The sequence below is a fragment of the Canis lupus genome, chromosome 8 (assembly GCF_011100685.1).
Source record: "Canis lupus familiaris isolate Mischka breed German Shepherd chromosome 8, alternate assembly UU_Cfam_GSD_1.0, whole genome shotgun sequence".
NCBI classification, from domain to species: Eukaryota; Metazoa; Chordata; class Mammalia; order Carnivora; family Canidae; genus Canis; species Canis lupus.
The window spans coordinates 34853611-34877874 of record NC_049229.1 but is presented as its reverse complement, the minus strand read 5'-3'; the positions used below and the strand labels follow the sequence as shown (position 1 = coordinate 34877874).

The window sequence follows — 24264 nt, the reverse complement described above, 5'->3', positions numbered from 1 at the left end:
CTGCCCCACCTCAGACAAGTTGGGGGGGGTGGGATTACCCAGCCTCTTTTACTCACCAAAGGGTTTTAAAAACTGAGTGAGAGGCAAATTAGAAAGGAATCTTTGAGCTCGGACTGATAGGTTTAAATTCCAGTTCTACTGTTCCTAATTAGATGACCTTGGGCAAGGTAACCTTCTTCCAAGTCCCAGACTCCTTATCTATAAATAGCAGTTATAGCACAGGGGGCGTGTAAGGATTTAAAACAACATGTAAAGTGCCTGTTAGACTGCCTGTCACATGGTGCACACTCAAAAGCAGTAGTAGCTAGTGATGCTGAAGACAATAGATGATAACAATGTGGATAAATCCCCTTCAACAAATCCCTAAGCTAAAGAGCTCAAGTTGAGCTGCTGAGCCATGAAAGGATTTGGAGACACTGTAGAAGTCTTTCCAGTCCCCAGGGACAATGTCTCAGGATCTCTGCTGTGTGTCATTGGGAATTCTCCAATACAGTTAGCAGAGAGATCAGCCTGACTCTAGGAGGAGGAGGTGGCAGCAACACATTTGGTGAGAAAAGCAGAAAATTCAGCATAGGGTTTTTGGTCTCATCAGATTTCCTTGTTCTTTACATACGCAGGAGTTCTGAGGTCTCATTAACTCAGGATTTGTTACTGCTTTTTACCTTTAACCCTAGAAAGAGGCCAGCTCTGTCCTTAAAGGAACATTACAAAGCTTTGTTAGGTGTTAAACACATAAAAAATAGCAAAGTGACTGACAATTTAATTGCCTTGAGATACTCTTGGAAAGGATTTCGGACTTGGAAGCAAATATAATTAAAATGTAGATGACTCATGACTGCAGCACAGGGTTGTCCAAGGAGCTGGCCGAAGGAGAAAGGAGGCTCTTAAAGAAATGCCTCCTACTGGCACATCATAGACCTTCTACTGCAGGAAATGGTCAGGTTGACTCTATACAAGGCATGGATTAAGTCACTAAATGACAAATTAACCTAATTGCCCCCCTCAAATTTGAAGAAAAGAAAATGCCAGAGTATTTAGTACTTCTCCCTTTATAGAAGTGAATTCATTAACGAAGAAGCAACTTCCCTTGTTACATCAAACAATGCTGGCTTAATTAGAAAGAAAGCCAGCCTGCCCCACAGCTCTTTTATCCCCCTAACAGCCAGGAACAAGAATTTAGAAACTAACCTTCACAAGCAGGAAATGTAAATGGCTCTAAATTATTATTGCTTGAGCTATGCATAGAAGATCCCTGATGGTCATCACAAGCCCCACACTTTGCTAACATATTCATACAAATGCTGAGATCACCCTTTTCTCATCTTTGCCATTGTGTAGGATGCCTTGTACTAGGAGGCTTTGGATACTCTTTTCTGCTGTCCTTTTAGACTAGAAATCCTCAGGGCAAAAGCTTATGCAGTTTCTTCTATAATTTATACAGCCCCATTCACATTTACTAGGCTGTTTATTATTCATTGTGCAACCGCAGAAGAAGCATCTTCAAATAAAAGGCTAGAAAAGAGGAAGTTACTAAAAGTCAAGGTCTCTGAAAGTTTAGTAAAAGTGTGGTTCACATATTCTAATCAGTTAACTTTGTAGCAGCAGCAGCAGCAAAATATTAGACATTTTTAAAAACGTTTGCCTTATGTGTTAAGCAGCTAATTTGAAAAGACTCTTGGAAGGGAAGAAAAGGAAGAGGTAGAAAGAGGTAGAGAAAAGTATTTATTATGGAAGCTATCATCTTGCTTGGATATGATAAACTCAAAGTTGAATCTAAAAGAGTGATCTTAAAATCATGAGTGTACCCACAGAGGCAGACTGTTCACCATAGGCAGTTGTCAATTTTTATTGACATGAACAGGATTTGAGTTACGAAGGCTCAAAGGTTGAGGACTTGTTTTCTGCTGTATATTTTAGCTGGGATCAATAGGTGCCCTTCAAGGTGCTCAAAATGCTGACATTACACAGACATATATGTGATCAGAATGCATATTTTAGACACTGAGATGCATTTTAGGCAATTACTTAACCAAAGGTTTCCCAAGGACGTCTCAGAGTAATTATGCCCTTTATTCACCACTTACTCCATAAACTCCTTTTGTTATTTATAGGAGTAAAAGAGTACCTGGCTGCCCTATAAAATCAGGAACTAAGTCAGTCCTAGGTGAAAAAGAGCTGGAGGAGAACAGTGAAGGAATAGTTTCATTGTATTATTTTAAAATGGTATTAACTTGTAGAATAGTACTGCCATAACAATGCTCCAAATGACTGGTAAGAGCAATTGCAAGTTAAGTTGAACATAAGCCAGATTTAAGATTACATTTCCTTTTACAACATTAAACTCACTTATATTTTAGTGTGTGCTGATTTTATGTAAAACATACTGGAAAAAATCATTTTGCCAAGTACCACTCCTACCCTCCTTCCCTCCCTCCCCGCCCCCCAACACTGAGTGTTTGGAAGAGAGTTTGGAAGATAATGACATTTGATAGTTCTTACTCAAGTGAATTTATTGTGCAATTGTGTGCGAAATTTGCATTTTAAACTGTATGCCACTGAACAGAAAGTATACCTACCGCAGCCATGGAATTGAGCTGATCGATGTAGAATTCGGGCCAACTTGTTGCTCCCTTGTTTTCCTCTTGGTCCTAAATAAAAAGCAAAAAAAGTAATATACATCAGATATACACACACAATGACCACAAGCACATCTGACTTTCAGAGCATCTAGATGATGGCCTATATAAGCGTTTAGGAGACAAGGAGATAGAAGATATTTGTCTTCATATGTTGGTTTTAATCATCAGACTGTCCTTTGGCCTAGGGACAAGACAGTACTACAGAGTTAGGTATGATAAAGGGGACATTTTCTGAACCATGGATCAAAGGGAATTTATTATTTTATCACTTTAATTTATATTTTTCAAAAATTGAAGAACAATGGACATAAAATATTGTATTAGTTTCAGATGTACAACATGGTGATGAGACATTCATATGATATAAAATGGCAACCACAATAAATCTAGTTACACCGTTCACCATAAAAGTTGTCACAGTAGGGGCACCTAGGTAGCTCAGGTGGTTAAGTGTCTGACTCTTGCTTTTAGCTCAGGTCATGAGATCAAGCCCCTGGGTGTGGAGCCTAAGATTCTCTCCTTCTCCCTTTCCCTCCACCCCCACCTAGCTTACCCATTCTCTCTCTTTCTCTCTCTCAAAAAATATTTTTACAGTATTATTGATTATAAAGAGGAATTTTTTTTTTAAGATTTATTTATTTATTCATGATAGACATAGAGAGAGAGAGGCAGAGACACAGGCAGAGGAAGAAGCAGGCTCCATGCAGGGAGCCTGACGTGGGACTTGATTCCGGGACTCCAGGATCACACCCTGGGCCAAAGGCAGGCACCAAACCACTGAGCCACCCAGGGATCCCCATAAAGAGGAATTTAAATGGGAATCTAGACACAGCATAGTATGGTATTGTTTTCCTTCAGGGGCACAATAATATTGGAAAGGACACAATGTTTGTTGTGAGGACAAAGGATCTCTAGGTCCTGTGTCACAGTGAGGACAGTGTTGCTCAACTATATGTCTGGATAAAATCCATAAAGGAAGGAAAATTGTCTCAAAAAATGACCACAGGGTTTGGCCAGTTGTTAGATGTTTTTAGTTAGTTTATTCCGACTCCAGAAGACAATAAAAATTTTGAAGGGTTTCATTTGATGTAACTAAAACTAGGTACTGCTTCAGATGAAAAGGTAGAATAAAAAGCTTGACCTTGGATGGAAAATAGTAGAATGAACACACATTACCCACAGGCCCAGCCGTCATGCTGTGACAGCTTGTGAGTCTGAGAAAACGTAAGGTGTCTGAGCTGACGAGAACTGAAACCCCAAAGAATTCAGGAACCCTTTCCTAAATCACTCTAGCCAGTCTTTTGTCTTAGCAGAACAGGATGACTTGAAGCCAGCACCATGGCCCTCTGGGCTTCTGTGCATAGAAGCCCCCCACCTGAAGCCTCACTCACCCCAAAATCAGGGGGCTGTACCTTCTGCTCCATGCAAACACCGAGTCCATCAGAAGGTGGCATGGTAGCTAGAGCTTTCCATACATGTTTGCAAACTTATGTGGCTATAAGTCATTTGTGTGATGCAACAGACTGGAAGAGCACAATTTCAGTCTTCTAGCTTCACATTCAGAGAGCTCCTCAATACAACTGATATCCCCTGTCCCCTTGGACTGGGCCAGGTACCGGTAGCTGCTAGGAGACAGTGAAGTAGTTACTACCTATTTACTATTGTCAGAATCCCAATCTTTGGGATAGCACTTTCAAGGTGGGGCTTTTAATTTCAGTCCTATACTTTACCTCAAAAACACTTTTTCTAAGCAAATCTTTCTAGACAGGTCTACTGTGGTGAGATAAAAAAAACTTAATTTCAAAACTATTTGTTAAGTAGTTACATAAAAGCAGGGAAAGTAACAAATGCTTCTGGTGCCTTAAAAGCCGGCAGTAACAGATACCTGAACTTGAGCAGTTGCACGAATTGCATCTGGAGACTGAAAGAGCCAGATGATGTGGACAAAAGGCTATAGCAGCAGCTTTGAAGCTGGACCGCATTACACTTGCATGGCTTTAAAAAGCTCAGGAAATCTGATGAGTTTTTAGAACAGTCCTTGATTATTATTTAACATGTTAATAAAATAGCTACAATTGCAGCATAAGTGCTGAACCCTTCTCTCCCCCTAAAATGGAGTATTAATGTTAGCAAAACCCCATGTTAGCAATGTATTCAGCAAGCCAAAACCCACAGTGATAGTCAATGGTATTTGAACCTATAAAATGAAATAAAAGGTGCCAGATCATTCTAGTCCCTCAAACCAGGGCAAATTTCCAAAATTACAACAAAGTCCTGTCCTGTGTCTGGGGTCCCCTGAGAGACTATCTATTGTAAGCTTAATAGTCATGGTTAACAGAACAGGAGATCATTTTAGAAGCTGAAGATTAGTATATAGAGAAAAATCTTAACACTTTGGAAATGTTTTAGTAATATAAACATATTAAGAGTAGACCTAGATACTGTAGTCAAAATAGGGAAAAGAAGGCTTCATTTTTATTTCACATGCCTCAGTGCTGAGAAAATCAAATGAGCTAACATACGTAAAAGCTTCTCATAAAAGTACTGTTATCACTATATTCCTGGGGGTGATCCTCAGAGTTCTTCATTTTGGCAATGTGTCTCCAGTTTCCTCTGTGCAATCTTGGTCCTTCTAAACAGATGTGTGCTCCAGTAGCCAAGTGAAACACATCTGTGAATCAACTCTCTGCTCCTACTTTGTGTGGCTGCTAGAGTCTGTAGTCATGTAGAGCCATAGGCCAGAAACAGATGAATGCAATTGTTCAGGGTGGGGATGGAGGGCTCCCCTAAAGAGCACTTAATACTGAGACATGCTGAGGGGAAGACTCTCTCCTAAGAAGTCCATGAAAGAAACTGCTGATGAAAGTCAACATGTCTGATATTCCTGAAAAGCAAACGGGTCCTATGTGTTGCCAGCCTCTAGTATGTGTTATTCTTTGAGCAATGTGCCTCTCTTCTTTTCTTTCTGTTTTATTTGTTATGGAGAAAAAGTGGGAAAAGTTAAACAAGATTGTATAAGATTGCATTAGTTGTAATGGAAGAAACAGCAATATTCAACATATACATAGCTTACTTGTGTCAAACACTGTTCTAAGCACTGTGCTCTTCATGTAATCTACCCAATGAGGTAGCTGCTGTTATTTCACTCATTTTAGTGATGAGGAAACAGAGGCAAAGAGAAGACTGGTGAGTTGCCGAAGTTCATCCCATTAGAAATTCAGAGGCAGTGGGAAAGAATCAAGGCAACCTCTTTCCTAAGATTAGACCTCAGATTAATCACAAGCAATTGGCACAGTGAGTGCAAAGCTGGCCTTTCACTCTTAATCACCTTACTGTATAAGAAACTCAAACATAGTTAGTGGCCAAAAATGAATTTGCTTTTCCCTAAACCTTTATTGCTATTTTTGCTATATTCAACATTTCTGAATATTATTCTAAGTCTGAATATTATTCTAAGATCTGATGTCTTACTTGGATTACCTCTGATCCTTCTTCTCTAGACTTTCTCTCTAGGAACTCTTCTGACCCTCTACCAATGCCTTATCTATCTATATGTGTGCATACAGATAGCATTTATGAAGCTTTTCCCTAACCTGTTCTCCTGTTCTGTTATATACTAGTCTAATAGCCATCTTCACATGTCTTTTTCAAGAGTGTTTGAAGACGAGCTGATAGCACCAAGTAGTTCTGGACATTGGAATTGCAAACAAATCTCTCCCTAAGTTATACACATCTAACTCTAGTTTTAACTACTGCCTTGATCAATTCCATTAGAACTTTTTTCTAATAACCAAGACTATTGGATTCATTCTATTCTTTCAAGAAGTTGTTTTTTCCTTCTTTTAAAACAGATTGTGGGTTAAGTGTTACCCACTTTATGGGTATAACATCTAGAGAAAGTTTTGCCCTATGAGAATACAAATTCTAGCAATCACATTAAACCCCTTTCCATTCCACCTCCAGAATGGTCAATTCATATTAAAATCTAGTTTTGATGACTTTTAAAAGTATTATAAACATTTATGTTTATATGCCTATCTTTAGGTCTATTAAATAATTAGCACTGAATTGATATAAACATTTTATGTCATTAAATTTTCTGAGGATTACTGTTTTTAGATAATATTTGCAAACACCATTTATTTTCAGGTTGATAGGATGGTGGAAAGATGACCAGATTGGCCATCTGAAGATGAGATATCAGAATTTACTTTTTGGTTTACTCAATTGGCATTCCTTGGTAAGTCTGAGAATCTCTGGGCCTCATTTTTCTTTCAAATTGAGAGGCTAAAACCAGACTATTTTTTAAAGTCCCTAGAAGCTCTAAGATTCTATAGAACTCTAATGGTGAGTGAGGTGTCATGGAAAACCGTATGTACTGCCTTTAGTTTAAGGGCCCAATTTCTAAAACTAATGTTTGTTTGTTTTTTTTTAATTTATGTTGTTCAGTGACTCAATTACAAAACACTTAACTTTCAACAGCTACTTCTTTTATAAGGTAATTGGAGAAGGAAAAAACCCAACATTAATTTTACTATTTCTCTAATCCACTCATCATATTTCCTTGGTAGGTTGATGGTCGTGAATAAGAGAATATTGGTGGACAAAACTTCCTGCTGGATGGAGGCTGTGACACCTCACTTTACTTTCAACTTGCACTAACTAGTTTTAAACTCTTTTTCTTGTTATCTACTTTGCTCCTATTATCTCAAATTCTGAAGAAACAAACAAAACAAAACAAAACAAAACAAAACAAAACACCTTTTGCTAGACAAGGAATCTGGTATAGTACAACGGACCTTCAAGAACATTCACTTTAAAAAAAATCAGCTTTTAATGAACTCATTTAGAAGATAAAGAAATACATAGTTTTTCTAACTTGGCCTCATTTTCAACTGGCACATTTTTCATTCCAAGTTTCAGGTCAGTAGCTAGTAAAAAAAAATTCCAAGAGATCCTCCCTGATTTGCTTTAAATGCACAAGGGTGCATTTATTTTTCTCAACATCACTTTGCTCATAAGAATAAATTTTGCACTGGGGATCCCTGGGTGGCTCAGCAGTTTGGCGCCTGCCTTCGGCAGAGGGTGTGATCCTGGAGTCCCGGGATCTAGTCCCACGTCTGGCTTCCTGGATGGAGCCTGCTTCTCCTCTGGGTCTCTGACTCTGTCTCTGTCTCTCTGTGTTTCTCATGAATAAATAAATAAAATCTTAAAAAAAAAAAAAAGAATTTTGCACTAATTTGTACTCTTTCTCAGGTAAACATTTACAGCTATGTCCCAGACTTTTGTCTCTCACTTCATGATCATCACTCTCTACCAATCCAAGCTGGCTGTGTTCCCCTTCTATCACCATCAGCAGACACATACTTCAATCTTCAGCCATTCACTATTTATGGTGACTTACAGGCAGGCAAATTAAGTAACCTCTCTGTGTGACTCACTTTTAGTTTCCTTATCTGTAAAATGGATGCCTACTTTACAGGGTCATTGTGAGGATTTAATAGGTTATTACAAGAAAAGAAAGCACTGAGAACAGTACACACAGAACATGCTTGATAAATGTTAGCTAGGATGATAAGGATGCTATTCCAGAATCTCCAGCTATGGCCATTCTAAGGTCTTGTTATGCTAGGACTATAAAAATTTGGATGTGCATTTGGTGATAATTGTTCAAATATAAAACACAAACACAGCCTTTGACCCCTCTTTAAGATTACTTTCAGGAAGTTAGCCCAAAATTATACGTTTACACTTTTTTCACTGCTGTGCTGTTTGAATCAGCAAATAACAAAGTGAACGAATATATGGCAAGGGAGATGGTTGTATAAATTACTTTGTAGCAGTTATACAGAATTAAATAGAATCATATCATCAAATTTAAAATGACCAAATATAGTACAGGGCAGGGACAGGGCAAAGAGTAATGCCTCTGAATATCATTTCTCATCTGTAGGGAAAAAATGTACACTTAACATACAAACATTTCTGGAAATAAACACAAGAAAATTGAACAATGTCTCTGGGTATCTCTTTTACTTATTAACTTTCGTATAATTCAAACTTTCATTTTGCCAGAAATATGCACTATTTTCACAATTAAAACAGAAGTTCTAAAGGACTGTATATTCTGTTAGGACAAGTGCTTTACTTTTTCAAATGTTCCGTGTAACATGAAATGCATCAAGTCAACAAGGTCCTGCAATATTTGGGATGTCTCTGTTTTCTACGCCGGGGGGACCCTTCTGCTCTCTAAAGCAAAAATTTTAAAACACTTTGCTATTGTCTTCTCACTGGATTTTCTATTTCTATTACACACTACAATCCTATTATCAAATGTTTACGTAAAGAAATTTTATGATTTATACTAACATTTATGTACCAAAAGGATGCTAAAATTTTCAAAATTTCCACTTACATATTTGTGACAAACAATTTCTTAGTAACAGCTAAAATCTTTCAGTAAGATGCAAAGTATAGTTTAAAAACTAAGTCTTTAAGAGTAACTTCTTTTGAAATTACCACAGGGCAAATTTTTAATAGGATCATTTCCCAAGTAATAATATGTAAGAACTGGTAGTTTTTCTTCAGTTTCAGATGCTGTTGGTAAGACCTAAAATTGGCTGTACAAAGGTCAATTAATTGCAAAGGACATGTTCTGTGGTTGTTCACTAGACCACAAATCACAGGCTGAAGCAATATGCACTTGGCCAACTAAAGCCATAAATCTCCATGTTCACTGTTAAAAACCTATGAGGTTTTTAGATACTACTTATGAAAGACACATTCTTTCACTGTCTAGATTGGCTAAAAGTCCTCTAACGATGTATATAAGAGTACCATCAACTCAAAAACAGTAGAGACATATTAAGGTTTAACTAAATGAACTTCAACAGCGAAAAGATACTGTTTCAGTATAATAAAAAGTAAAATTCATTCTGATTATTTTTATTATAGGGCAAAGGCAACTAAACACTAATAAAAACCTGTTCCATTTATGAAGAAAATGTTACTAGAAAACATGTTAACTGTGATCATATATAGGATCAAGAAACCCTATCCCTTGTTAATTGTCAAAATAGTTATCTGTTGCATTAAATTGTCGTTGCTATTTTGGTTTTCAAGGACATAGCCCCATATACTAATGAATGCAACAGACATGAAATAAATTTACTCTGTACCTAGAATTTTTACAGAATACTGAGGACAAAGGGGCAGACAGGCCAAAATATTTTATTCTATTAGTTTTGACTCCCTGATGTGTGTATCACCTAATAAACTCAAGTGAATGATAGGCCAAGGAACAGGTCCAAGGAACAGGGAAGGGAAGAGCAGGTAAGATGGAAGATGGGAAAATATCTTGTGGAAGGTCTTGCTAATAACTTCTGCCAACTTGCCCTTCTGGCCCAATAATAGGCTAATCAGCATCTTCTCAAAAGACAGTCATGGTGAAGTGGGTAGAATAGCCTGACAGACCAGGGTTCAGCACTTTTTCTGCCAAGGACCAGATAACAAATACCCTAGGCTTTGTGGACCACATAGTCCATTGCAATAACTCAACTCTGTCATTGTACAGTGTGAAAGTGGCTACAGCTAACACTTAAATGAAGGAACACTGCCATGTTTCAATAACATTTTATTTGCAAAAAATATTTACGAGGCTAGATTTGGTCCATGGGCCACAGTTTTTCATTCCCGGTGCTAGAAAGAGCTTGGCTCTCAAGAAGGTGGGAATGCATCAAAGCTCGAACTTGGTCATCAATTATTTTCCAGGTTGTCTCCTCTCCTTGAAGCCACTCCCATCTCCAGTAAGCCCCAGCCGTAAGTTAGGATCAGCTCACAAAGTATATAGAATTTGCCTAGTAACTTGCATTGTTTTCTAGAGAAGCAGCAGGACTTACCATGCCTGAGAAATCCAGCATCTTCCTAAATTCACTATTCCTTGAAGATAGTTTAATCCCACTTTGTAAAATAGCACAGGCATTCATGGATGGCTCTATTGGTTAAGTGTCTGACCCTTGCAGTTCAGGTGATGATCTCAGCATCCTGAGATCAAGCCCCATATCAGGCTTTGCACTTAGCAAGGAGTCTGCTTGGCAGTGTTTCTCTCTCTCTCTCTCTCTCTCTCTCAGATACATACATACATACATACATACAATCTTTAAAATAGCATAGCATTGTTTGGTCTTTTAAATCCTAATTTTTGCCTCCAAATCTTTGTCCTGCTGTTCTTTCACTGGGAAGAGGAGCTGCAGCAGATACACAGACCTGGATTCCTGAGACTGTTGTTTTGCTCATTCCTTCCAACAGCCTTCCCTCACAGTAGGCTAAAACTATACCCTACATTTGAAGCTTGCCAAAGGGAGGTGGTTGGTTTCAAAAAATAATTCCTATGTTGTCACATTTCAAGACAGTCATGTGGTCCCTGGGACTGCCAATCTGGTTACATTGTTTGGGCACTGCCACAATTACATATCAAGTGGATCTGCTGTCCAAATCTGGTTGGGCCCACACAAAAAATGATTACAGAACAGCAGCTTCTGCATCTGCCAGGAAACCCAACACCTCCTCCTAAGCCTCAGACTGTCAGTCAGTTTCCGGAAAGACTAGGAGTGAGGGTTTGCAGTGACAAAGGCTTTCATATTTAGCATTTAGAACCATGTCAGAGAAGTAAATCTCCTTCTCCATTTTTCTTGGTGCTGCAGTACATCTGTATGTTTTTAAGGAAAGCCATCACATAATTACATAGCAAGGTCTTTGACCCAAGAGACACCCTAGTCCAAGTTTCCCCTCACAGGGGTCCCTCATATAAGGTCACCAGCAGGTGGTTGATCCTATGTTCCCTGAGAGAAAGTTTTGAGGAGTCCACAAATGTTTGGAACCAGAACCCTCATTGACTGTTAGAAAATTTACCTTAGACTGAATTGACAGATGTCTCCTTGTAACTTCAAGCACTTGCTGGCTTTAGTTTCGCCCTTGGGAGCTGAATGGAATAAGTCTAATTTCTCCTATGAATAATAACCCTGTAGATATTTAAACAATTTGAATAAAGCTATTATGTCCTCCCAAAGTCTTCTCTTTACCAAGCCAAAAATTCTCTACTGGATATAGCATAAGTTTATCTTCCTCAATTCATAAATAAATCTCAAATTTTCCATAAGCTTATCACACCCTCATGTCTACTTTTTGCAAAAATAACTCCAACAAATATATCTAAATTCCTCTGAAAGGGATATGCTCACATGTCAGTGATCATAATTCTAGACAGTCTCTACTAAGAGTGCATCTGGAAGATTTCTGACCAAAATAGCAACCCAAGAAAAAAAGAGAACAAGTTCTTGCTTTCTTGATGGTTCACAACAAATAACATTTATGATTTAGAATAAAAGAGACATTTCTCACAAAGCACAGTAAAATATGTGTAGTTCATGTTTTATTAAGTACATATATTGTAACAACACTGGCCACAAACTCAACAATAAAATAGATCTTATTATTGTAAGAGTGAGTATGCTTTATCTCTAAAACACAAATACAAGTTTACAGAATTAAAAAAGGGTGAGTAGGACCTAGGCTCCCTAGCTGCCAAGAAACTTTGTGGGAAGTTTAAGCTGCATTTAGATTATTGCTTGTCAAGTCTTTGGATTCCACTTACATTGCCCCTGCTTCTTCCCTGTACATCATCCTTTCAAACATCACAGGAATTTCTTTCTTGTATATGTGTGAAAACCTCTTCTGACCCCTGAGCCGTGTCTGTCCAGATATAAAAAAGCTCACTAGAATCGATATACAATGCACATTTTCCCAGAGAGTCTCCTGCTTTCCTACCATATACTCCAGTCTAAAATATTATTCAAGATCTCTGATCATTTAGAATAAGTTAGCCCTTTCTCTATCAATTCTCGAAGTTTACAACTCTATACTGATAGAGGATAACTTTTAAAAGGTAAAGTCGTGGCATGAACTGATTTTGCTGAACTCATTAATAAACAAGAGAACTCATAAGATGTTACAACAGGTTCAAAAAGAATCTAAGGGCAAAGGCGTATATAATTATGTATTTGTAAACAGATACAAAAATGGTCAGCAGGACTAATCAATTGTACTGCTACTAGTTATTTAAAAAACAATTTTCAGATTTCTTAAATAAATCAAAGATGGTAAAAAGTTAAGATCACTCTGAGGAGTACTACAGACAACTTTTGGTACATCCCCCCCTCCCTCATTTCAATGTAACTACAGTTTAGCAGAGTAACAGATGCATGACTAGTACTTTCTGGTTGAAGAGGACACACTCTATAAAAGTGCAATGTGGAAGCCATGCTATATGACTAACACTCTGCTCCAGGCTCTTCACACCTAAACTGCCCAGATGCTCAGGCTTGCCCAAAGCTCTTGCTCAAGAACACCTACTCTATCCTGACTACTTTACCTCAATCTGTTGGTTTCCACTGTATTGCCTTGGCTGTGTGGCAAGCTAAGGTTTCTCAGTGGTTTCTATTTGTGTATCACTGAGTTTCTGACTTGAAACCACTGAGACCACTCTACCCTGTCCTCCTGATACCGCAGTTACACCCAGTCTTCTATCCTCCCCAGAAGTTTGTTGGGGGATATTTCTAAGAATTCTTGCACAGCTCATTTGAGGGGAAAAAAGAAAAAAAGAAAAAAAAAAAAGCTGTGAGCTCAAGTGAGTTTAGATCTGGTCCTCATCCCTCCCATTCCCCAACCAGGAAAAAAAAAAAAAAAAAAAAAGCTATAATACTCGACCACTGTTCCCTAATAGTTTGGTCTGGATCCCAACACCATTTAGGAGTAACACATAGCCTAAATTGAGAGCAGTAGGAATACTGTACTGTTGTTGAATGCAGGACTTCTCAAGGGCTGGATAGGAGCAGAATCCCTCTACTCATCATGCCCAAAACTTCAGTGCTGAACTGAATCTAAAGAGTCATTTGCTTTCTTTCTCATTCATTTACTCACCCAATAAATATTGACTGAGTTTTATAATGGCCTGCATATTGTATTGGGTGTTAGAACACAGAAATAAAAGAACAAAGCTTTTGCTTTCCTTGTTAGTGATCCATGAATATAGGACACATGAGACTGATGAGAATATGCTTCCAAATGTTAGCATTAAGAGTTTCTTACACTATCACAAACTTCTGACCATAGGTTTTCAGTTATTACAAATAGAGTTACAAAGAACTGTACCCATTTGTAGATTTTACCCCCTTTTCTCATCATGATAAAAAGAAACAGCCAAGTATTATTAACTCTTCTGTATTTTTACTAATCTCCAGTTTTTATCAATTACCTTTTAACTTCAAAATAAAAATCAAATGTAAGCACTCCTGGGAAAAATGCTTTGAGACATTTTTTGACAGCACAAAATGTTAGATTAATATTTTTTCTATGTCACAAACTTTATTTACACTAGCAAAAATGATCAAATATTTCTGAATGAGCTGAAATGAAACACTCCAAATTAAAAATTAGGCTTGTGCTATTTTTCCGCCATCTATCATTTTTGTTCTCCCCCAAATCACAAACCCCAGAAAACAAGAGTGCCACTTGAAAAAGATCTAGTCCTTCTATGAGGATGGCAGCAATGGAACAAGGAAGGAGAAGAGTAACAATATGACTTCAAGGGTAAAGAGACCAATGGCATTTCTGAAACGGCTCTGGGGTTCAGTCTGTTCCAACACCCTGTTCTTTACTGAAAAAGCCTTGGCTGACTTTCCAGAACCAAAATCTTAAAAGTCATATGCTACAAGATCCTGGGGGAAAATGCATTTCATGTGCTGATGTATCTAAGAAAATAACCACAATCCTTACCTAGAACTAAAAGCAGAGACTTTACAGGCCACTTCCTAAACTATGAGGTATTTATTTTATTTATTTTAACAAGTCATATCTTTGGCAAAGCACTTCATAGCATGGAATATGACTAGAGCCTAAAAATCTCAATCAGTATAACTTCAACATCTGAAGCCAATTTTAGATGACAATTCCCCCTCATTTTCATGGCAAAGAAAAAGAAACATTCTCCAATTATTATTTTCAGAAATGATACAAACCCACATTCCCCTGTTGCCTATGACACAAAGGTATACAATGACATAAAACAAATTACTTCTACATAACTTGTTAAGAGTCAAGTCTTGGACCACATGTCACCATGGAGAGCTACAGACCCAGGTACAATTCAGTCCAGCTGGTTGGTAAATTAACATGTTTGGACACACATCACTAAACCCGTATGCAGTGTGGAAATCCAATCAGTGGTGTCAATGGCCTTTGTTGCCTCACATCTTGCTACCAGATTTGCTGCTACCAGACCAGCCTTTCAGAATGTCGTAAAGCAGGTTTTGATGTTCTGTAACCTGCTCTTGGGAAAACAATCAAAGTGTGTTTATGATTTGCAATATAATGCTTAACACAAGGCTATAAAGAGAGGGTTTTGGAAAACAGTAATTAAACTAAGCAGAGAATCAAGGGAAATAGTAATCCCGTAAAGGCATATTTCATCCAGAGAGGAATTCACAGGATGACTGTGAAAAATGCTAAGACAGGATTAATTGTCCCCAAGAAGGGAAGTCATAACCACGTTTCTGATTTTAAGTTATCATTTACTCTACGGCATACTACTGAATTAATGACAGCATTGTTGGCAGAAGAAATAAAAAAGAAAAGCATCAGTTAGAAGATGTCACCATCTAAGAAATGCCTAAATGTGAGGACGTGGGGAAGTACATCTAGAAACTGAGGAAACAACGTGCCCTTACTTACATAGGACAGATAAAAGGATACTATCTTAAGACTGCTTAAGGCAAATGTTGTTCCCATACTGCATTGAAGAACAAGAGAATTTAAGACACTGTAATTTAAAGTTGGTATTCTTTGGTAGACTTTCTACTGTAACCCATTTCTAACTCCACAAATTACTAGGTTCCTGGAGTATAAGGAATTTGGAGAACCCCAAATTAGAAGTATTAGCACATTCTAAGTTAAACTGGAAGCTCAAAGTTTCTTCAACCACTTCACAAGGGAGTGAAGCTCCGAGGTGCACCAAGTAGAATATAGATTCAAAAGTATTAGATGTGGTAGTGCTATTAGTGAAAAGAATAAAATAAGCACTTGTATAGGAAAAACTCAGAGAAAGGGTCTTTTGTACTTTGATCCCTCTCCTAAAGTGGATACTTCCCTCCATTGATGTCTTTCATAGACCTATCTCCAGGAGACAATGAAATCAGGCAGGCCTGGGGTATTTGTTCTACGAAACAAGGTGCCATAGCACTTAGAGAAGACCAGGGAGACACCCAGGGGGGAGGGGAAAAGATGGAATAGGATACTTATGTTCAACCATAACCTAGGAACAAGAGGAGCCCTCAAGGGCAAGGATGGCAAAATTTGCTACATACGCCACATTCTCCCATCACGTGTCATGGTAGACCTTACTAATTAATTACCGCACTAGTCTTATTGAATCCATTCATAACCTCTGAATGTTTCTCAAAGTGCTCCAGGCTTCAACCCCCAACTGTTCAGAGTTGGTAATCAAGATCAACCTTTTTGCCAACTGCTTGAGGTTATTCACAGTGCACTCAGTCAACCAGGGAAGGAAGCCACAGTCCTAAGGAATACTCAAACAAAGGACATGCATTGATCTGGAGTGTCTCCTGTGCCAGATGTCCCTCAGGGACCTACTGAGCTGGCAATAATGAGAATGGGCAGCTAGTTCTGGATTCTCAGATGTGAGATATAGTAACCTCTTTCCATCAGAGATACAGCTGCCACTGAGACACTCAATGTGTATTTCTATACCTGTAGATTGCAGAATTTTGGAAGTGAAATGGAACTGTGCCTAGCCTATGTGCTTCAGAACACACAGGCAAGGGGCTCAAAGGGCCTCATGCCACATTTAGAGCCCCTGCACCACAATAGTACTGTTGACAAGTACTCTATAACCAAGACTGAGAGCTCCAAGGTAGTTGTGCACTCCTAACTCTGCAATTAACACACAATGGAATCTGCTCTGTACCGGAGCTTTCAAAAGGCATCTGCTTAAGAATTAAGATTTGGGAAGCCAAAGATAGCTGCTCTATGGCAATTGAGAAGCACTGCCCTCCCAAGGAATCCATTCAAACCCAAAACTACAAGTCTTTTCCAGCAACTGGAGCTAAAATAGGAGTGTTCTCTCCTTAGCATAGCACCAAAGTAGGCATGAATGACAAGCACAGAATGAAATCTGGGGGAGTTGCTTGTCTAGCCCTCATTCCAGAGGGAAGATTAGGTCTCCCCAGGACACACTACATCCACTCTCCCCATTACTCCACATTCACTGATGTGTCCAACCAAGATAGCCTACTTTCCTCCAGCTCTATATTGCTACTTTTATTGTTGTTTGAATGATTATAAGTAAATGCAATTACAGGATCATTCTCTCCCACCCTCTTTCAACTTGGTGTTCCCTATTCACAGGGAAAGCAAGGCCTTGGATAAAGGGGTTATTACTCACTGCAGAAATGCACGTGTGAGGAAGCACACATGAGAGATGGTATCCACAAAGCAGATACATAACTGTTTTTACAATGCTATCAAAAACCAAATGGAGTATTTATGGACTTAAGAGTTAACAACTTCCAAATCCAGGAAATGACTTGTACCCAGAAACTAGTTCAGAATTTAGGCAAGGAGGACAGACACACAGTAATCATAAACTCAATTCCTTAACATCCAAAGGAATTGAGGAGTATGAGAGTATAAGAAAGGAGAGAGGCTTTCATGATTTTTATAGATGCTCGAGATAAAGGTACTCTGGTTAGAGGAAGAGAGAAACCAATTGTGGCATGTCTAAGCATAGCCAGTCAGCTTGCTTGTGCAGATGTGCTGGTTCTGCACCTATTAGTTGTCCATCAGGGAAGTGGCCAGTGCCTCAGAGGGACTTCCTGTGTTGGGTGATGGCATAGATCAGTCAAGAGGTTGCTAAAGATGGAAACAATTTGTCGGAGTCTGGGACTGAGGGTGTAAAAAGGCATAGAGGAGAGGAAGAGTGAACCACACACAGAGCAGCTTCCTTTGTAGTCAAGCCAAATAAACATAATGCTGAGTGAATTGTCCACTTTTATATACTGCTAACATTTTGGCTTTTTTGGGTATTTGAATGGAATGCTTTTTCTTTTCCAAACCTTGGGGTTTTCTTCTTTAAATGAGCACTTTCTATTCCAGTAATTTTTACTTCAGTTTGATTTGCTAAGACACACTGGAGAAAACTGAAGAACTTGAATGACAGCTTCTTGTATCTGAAACATTCAAACTTAAGTAAAGTGACTGATCAGGGGAACAAAATACCAGTTCCCTCCCCTCAGAGGATATTAATCCTTCAGATGGTTGGCAACTAATTTGCTGCAGTATAAATTGCTACAACAACTTTGAGAGCAATTAAAGGTGAAAATGGGGATCCCTGGGTGGCGCAGCGGTTTGGCGCCTGCCTTTGGCCCAGGGCGTGATCCTGGAGACCCGGGATCGAATCCCACGTCGGGCTCCCGGTGCATGGAGCCTGCTTCTCCCTCTGCCTGTGTCTCTGCCTCTCTCTCTCTCTCTCTCTGTGACTATCATAAATAAATAAAAAATTTAAAAAAAAAAAAAAAGGTGAAAATGTTCATAGCAAACAACTCTGTAATTACATGACTTGGTGTTTATCCCTGAAAAATTCTTGAACACATGCACAAGGTTGTTCATTGCCATATTTTTTAAAATAATGAAAAACTGCAAATAAGCATTATCCAAAAGGGTATATAATAATTAAACTGTGGTATGGTCATAAAATGGAACATTATATTGCAGTTAAAATGAAGAAAGACTATATATTGTTTATAAATATATACATGCAGAATAAGGTTATAAATGCATGGGCAAGGAAAAGAAAACATAAAAGCCTCCAGAATAGGTCACCTTTGGGCTTCCACTGTTATTTATAATGTTTTGTTTCTTTTTTTAAAACCCATGGTAATTATGATAAAATGTTAGCATTTGGCCAACATGGATGTTTGTTATATTTTGTACTGTTTTACAGCTTTAAAATTTCACAACAAAAATAAAATCACCAACCAGGAAATGGTAGTTTATCCTATGAGTGGAGGGGAAAGTTATCAGAAATTTTTTTAGTTTTCTTCTTTAAAATTTTAGAGAACACCAATTTATCAGAACCCAGAATGTCTGCTCTGGGAATTAGGTTTAAGATTCCCATACCTGTACTAAAATATTCTTTATCTCCTCAACACTGAAGTTTCGTTAGCTTAATTTTGGATATCACACAGCTAGAATGTACTACTGAATTATAATGCTGCAACTCTGAACAAGTTTTGTTGCTCAACAGGGCACCAGTAATTCCAGCTTACTTAACCTAATAAATTACTTATTTGTAAAGTTGACTTGTTTAGTGGAACCTCTTGGTGGTGTATCCTATGACGGATTTTTTTCCTCATTGCATAAAGCAGCAGGAGCAATGTTCTCATCTAAAAATATTTTCAGTTCTTGTACTTTAAAAACTGAAGATATTTTTCAACCACTTGCCTTTTCTAGGCAGCAAAGACAGGATTTAATTTTATTTAAAAACTGACTTGACCACACACATACTCATTTTCCAGAGTTCATCCCATGTTCACAACTGCTTCCAGCCAAGCACAATGATGGGAGCAATTCCAGGGACTATACCTGGTCAGCAGGGACAGAAGCACTTGTGATGGGCATGTGAATAAGAAGAAGTGGAGCAGAGACTTTCTCAGGGTCTCAGTCTTTCTAAATGTAAATTAAGGGTGCTCCTGATACCAGATTAAGGGCTCCATTTAGGAGCTTAGGGACTACATGTTGATCACCACTGCTCAAGAACTTCTGACATAAAGGGGGCCTCTTTTTACCAATTTCTGGTGCTAAAAGCAAAGATTTGCTTGGTTTCTTCCTTTATTTACACTGTATACTCCTAACTTACTATTTCTGCCTCCCAAAGTTTCTGTGGTTACTAAGGCAGAGGGCTTTTGAAATCCTCACTACTGTTCTAAGAAAACTAGGTATCATTATTTAAGAATATGGAGATGAATTCCAGACTTGCATGAGTGTGAACAAGCAGAAAATGAGTTCACGCTACTATTTTGATCATAGTCGCCATCGCTGAAATTGACAGTGGTAACAGCTGTCACGACCATGCCTGAAGTGCTCTGATAACTCTGAAATCATATTATCTCAGTTTTCACAACTACCCTATGATGTTGATCTCATTTAAGAGAGGAAGAGAGAGATATCAGAGAGGTTCGGAAATATGCTAGGATACCTAGTAAATGGTGTCCTCCTTCTTCTGGTTACCCTTCGAATGGCCTTTCACCATGCAAAGTATTTTCTCATAGCTATTACTATTATAATCCAGTTTAGAACAATTATGGGGGCAAACATAATTCAGGGAGCTTGCAGGCAGACCTGTTGGCTGAAAAGGCTTTTGGAGATAACCCACCCCAAGGCAAGTCCTTTTACTTGCAACATCTCAAGACTGAAAAACAGAGGCCTGTACAGAACCAGAATGTAAAACCCCAATGGAAGCCTACAGAACTTGTCCACGATATTTTAGATTTGTTCACTTCTCCGAACACCAAGGAAGATAGATATGTTTTGGTTCATCCTATAGGCAAGTCTACTTTCTTCATTAATGAAGCTGGGTGCCTACTGTCTATCAATATAAAACTATGAGCTCAGCACCATTCTGCACACTTCAAGACAGGGGTTGTAGTAGGCACAGCTAAAATGACAGAACTGGTTATCAATGGGAGGGGGGAAAAAATGCCCCAAATGGATGTCACTGAACAAAGGAATTATAGGAATAGAAGGCACATAAATATTCATGAACCGATCACCCTTTATTAGAATACGGCATTGGTTTAAAGCTGCCAGAAGCAGGGAACCTTGAATTTTCTACTTCAAATCTAAAACTGGGTGTTCATTTTGATAGCACTGGCTTTTGCAATAAAAAGAGAAGAAAGAGGGGCAGCCCGGGTGGTTCAGCGGTTTAGTGCTGCTTTTGGCCCAGGGCGTGATCCTGGGGACCCAGGATGGAATCCCACATCAGGCTCCCTGCATGAAGCCTGCTTCTCTCTCTGCCTGTGTCTCGGAGCCTCTCTCTTTCTGTGTGTGTCTCTCATGAATAAATAAAATCTTTTAAAAAATAAAAATAAAAGAAAGAAAGGAAATGGGTCACTAGCTTTGAGATCACATTACTAGGGGGGAAAGGGGAATAAGAGAAACAGCTTCAGGGGGGTTCTGGGCAGAAAACTGTGGAAATCTCACTGGGGCCAAGATCCTCATGTTTTCACAGTTATTGCCTAAATAGATATATGGTACTGAAAAATTTTGGGTGCTTTACAGATTCACCTTTGTTTTAATGTCACCAGGGAAGAGTGAAAAAATAGAGAGAGGGGGGAAGGGGAGGCAGGGTTGCCTTGACAACACAAACAGTGGTTACATTTTAAATAATATTTATTTTTCCTCCTAATTTCAGTATAAGTACGTGGTGGCTTTGTAATGTTCGAGTTGGCTAGGCTTGTAGGTTTCTGGATAGAGTGAGCCATAAGAGAGATTCTCACAGGAAATGTGAAGGGCGGAAACATAGCAGCAGCCATTTTATACCTCACACATGTTGTCCTTTATCTGCTGGCTCACCTTGTTGGTGTGGAACAGCAGGCGGGTCCACAACTGCTCCACCTTCCCCTGGATCCTCCTTCAGCTTCTCCTGAGCCAGGTGTGTGTGTGCAGAGCTCCATGACTAATGGCTCAGGTTTCTGCATGACACCCACATCAGAGTCAGAAAGTGAGAGAACTGACATGTGCTTCAGTCTGTCTTGTGGACTCCAGCCTATCCTTTCTCTATCCCAGTTTATATCTACCTTCCTTCCCAATTGCCTGCTCCAAGGACATGAAGCTCCAGCAACAGAAAAAAAGACAATAGCCTTATGGAGAGTGCTCAGACAGCTTCCATGATTATGTCAGGGTGAACATCTTTGCTCTGTGTGTCTCTGTCAGTAGTCCTGATTCTCTGAAACCTAACTGATACAAATACATTATATGCACGTTTTTAAAAAGACCAATTTTATTTTTATAGCTGAGGAAAAATATTCCAAAGTGAGGGGGTGAATGTACTGTAGAAAATTTGGGAAATATCCAGAAGGAAAAAAAAATTTTTTTTTTTTCAGAAGGAAAAAATTTTAAGTAAATCACCCACAATCCCAACTGTTTGTCTGCCTTCCTCTACCTATATTCTTTTGCAAACTTTTTATTGTATTGATTATAGTTTTATACCTTTTTTAAAACCTTATCATTACATTCTCAGCAGTTTCCCATGCCATTAAAATTTCTTTGAAAACATGACTTTTCAATGGCTACAAGATAGTCTGTTAGGATTGTGTATTATAATATAACCATCCTCTTTTAAGTTGGGTACAATCATGGGCTTTCAGGAACAACATTGCAAAGAATTGCCTCACCCACAGTTCTTGGCCTGCATTTCTCATCACTTCCATGAGATCAACTCCTAAAAGAGGAATGTTTCAGGCTCTGAATACATATTATCAAATGGTTTTGATCACCATCTTCAGGTCAATCAACATTTTATACTTAGGCCAATGTTCAAAATACTTATCAATCAGCATGGCATAGACATCAATGAATCAAAATCAATTATGTAATGTGGGAACAGGGTTTTAGGGTCCCCTGTTCTGTCATGCCAGGAGTGAACGCTTAAATTGTGGGGGAACCTGGTAGACTCTTGGGGGAACAGTCAGAGTGTCATGGAGATTTTTACCAGGATGGCTTGAGGCAACTCTTTACCAACTGGAAGTTGGCAATATTTTGACATTTCCATAGTTTCACTGGGGTAATTACACCCAGTGAACATCAGTCTATGTTGGAGTTTCTTTTTCTTTTTTCTTTCTTTCTTTCTTTCTTTCTTTCTTTCTTTCTTCTTTCTTTCTTTCTTCTTTCTTTTCTTTCTTTCTTTTTTCCTTTTTTTTTTTTAACTATGTAATAGTTTCTGTCTTTCTCTTCTCCAGGCTGAATAAACTTCAGTTATTTCACTCTGCCTTGCCCTCATGTTTTTTTTTTTTTTTTTTTTCAAAAGTTTAAGCCTCTTTACAAATTTCCTAACAAGTCCTACAAATTGTGTTTAGTGAAGATCAGATGAAGCCAACAGTCTACAGTTGACCTTTTCAGTTTTGGAAAAGGGACAAAGAACAAAGTATAAATCAAGAAGGAAAGTGTACAGTGCATGTGAACATAGTTCAACTGCTGCAAAAAGAGCCAGCAACTAGATGATGGGACAAAGGCATGACTACATCAGGCCTCTCACTGGTGTAACTGTTAGATAGGGCTAAGTGGTGAAGGAACTGTCTGAGTCACACATATCTACCCCCAAAGATTGGTGGCTCCTTCCTCTGTGCATCAGAGTCTGTTGGCTTACCCTTTGTGGGGCTTATGACAAGACTTGGCAATTACTTGATCTTATCTGCTTCTCCTACCAGGATCATCTACTCCAGGAAATTTGATTTACTGGTTTAACCATCCTCAGAATTTAGCCAGGAGTCTGCCCTAAAGGAATATACTTTAGTTGAAGTGCAAACCACCCTGCCCTTCACCAACTGCATGACTTCCTGCGTGAGGCCCCAGGTACTCCAGGCTAGTTGTTTCTTAATGGTTTGGTAAGGAGTTACATACAAATCCTCCTCTTTCAGAGTCAAGGAATATGCAGATAAGGCAGAGAGTCTCAGAGCTTGCAGAGCCACTGTGCTCCAGCTACTGTGCTTCCCTCATCTATTCTTCAGAGAAGTAGAGAGCAAAAGACAGCCCAATCTGATTTCTGATCACTTCTACTTGTACCACTGTCTTCAACCCCTTAGCACTTAGGAGTACAAATGCCAACTGAAATCCATTATCAGGTGAAAACTCAATGGCAGGAAACCAACTCAACTCCTTGTTGAAAGGTCTAGAAATATAATTACTGAAATCTAGTTGCTGCCCTTCTATTGACTTCCTCTCCGAAATCTTGATAGCTAACAAAGTGAATACTTGAAAACCCAAAGCTCACTTTACTGTATGTTTAAACAATTATAGTAAAGAAAGCTTCTCTTCCTTCTCAGGTCTTCCAGGTCTAGTGCCCAACCACTGCTTGGCATTAGGATACTGGGAACAACTAGAGGATAAACATATCATCTCACCTCCTTGTTTTACAGCTTGTTTCTTTGACAATTGTTTAGAAAGCTGATGGTTCCATTTGTCTTAATTCTACCACTTTAGCATATGTTCCTTTAAATGCAGGAGGGTCTCAGCTCTCAAGGAACTGAAAGAACTGTATCCTGATGACTGTACACAATAGAATTTTAATCTTTGTGTGTGGTGAAAGAAGAATTGCTTTTTGTGGAGAAGAGTGGGGAAGTGGTCCAATTAGGATATGCAAAGCAAATGAAGGGAGTGAATAAAAAGTATCAACTGAATTTTCAGCCACTTTTCCTAGATGTCTTCAGAATGTACCTAGCACCAGATCAGCACTTTGCACAAATCACAACTCCACTGCAGCCAGATTAGGTAAGATTCT

General features: G+C 38.7%; 1 protein-coding gene across 5 annotated transcripts in view; it reads right to left on the bottom strand.

Moving 5' to 3' along the window:
- Nucleotides 1-24264, bottom strand: part of DAAM1 (dishevelled associated activator of morphogenesis 1) — a 166616-nt gene that overhangs the window by 53186 nt on the left and 89166 nt on the right. For all 5 annotated transcript variants that reach the window (XM_038544843.1, XM_038544847.1, XM_038544845.1 and 2 more), the window contains exon 4: nt 2577-2648. In XM_038544843.1, coding sequence (XP_038400771.1) covers nt 2577-2648 — 72 coding nt within the window. The remainder of the gene's footprint in view (nt 1-2576; nt 2649-24264) is intronic.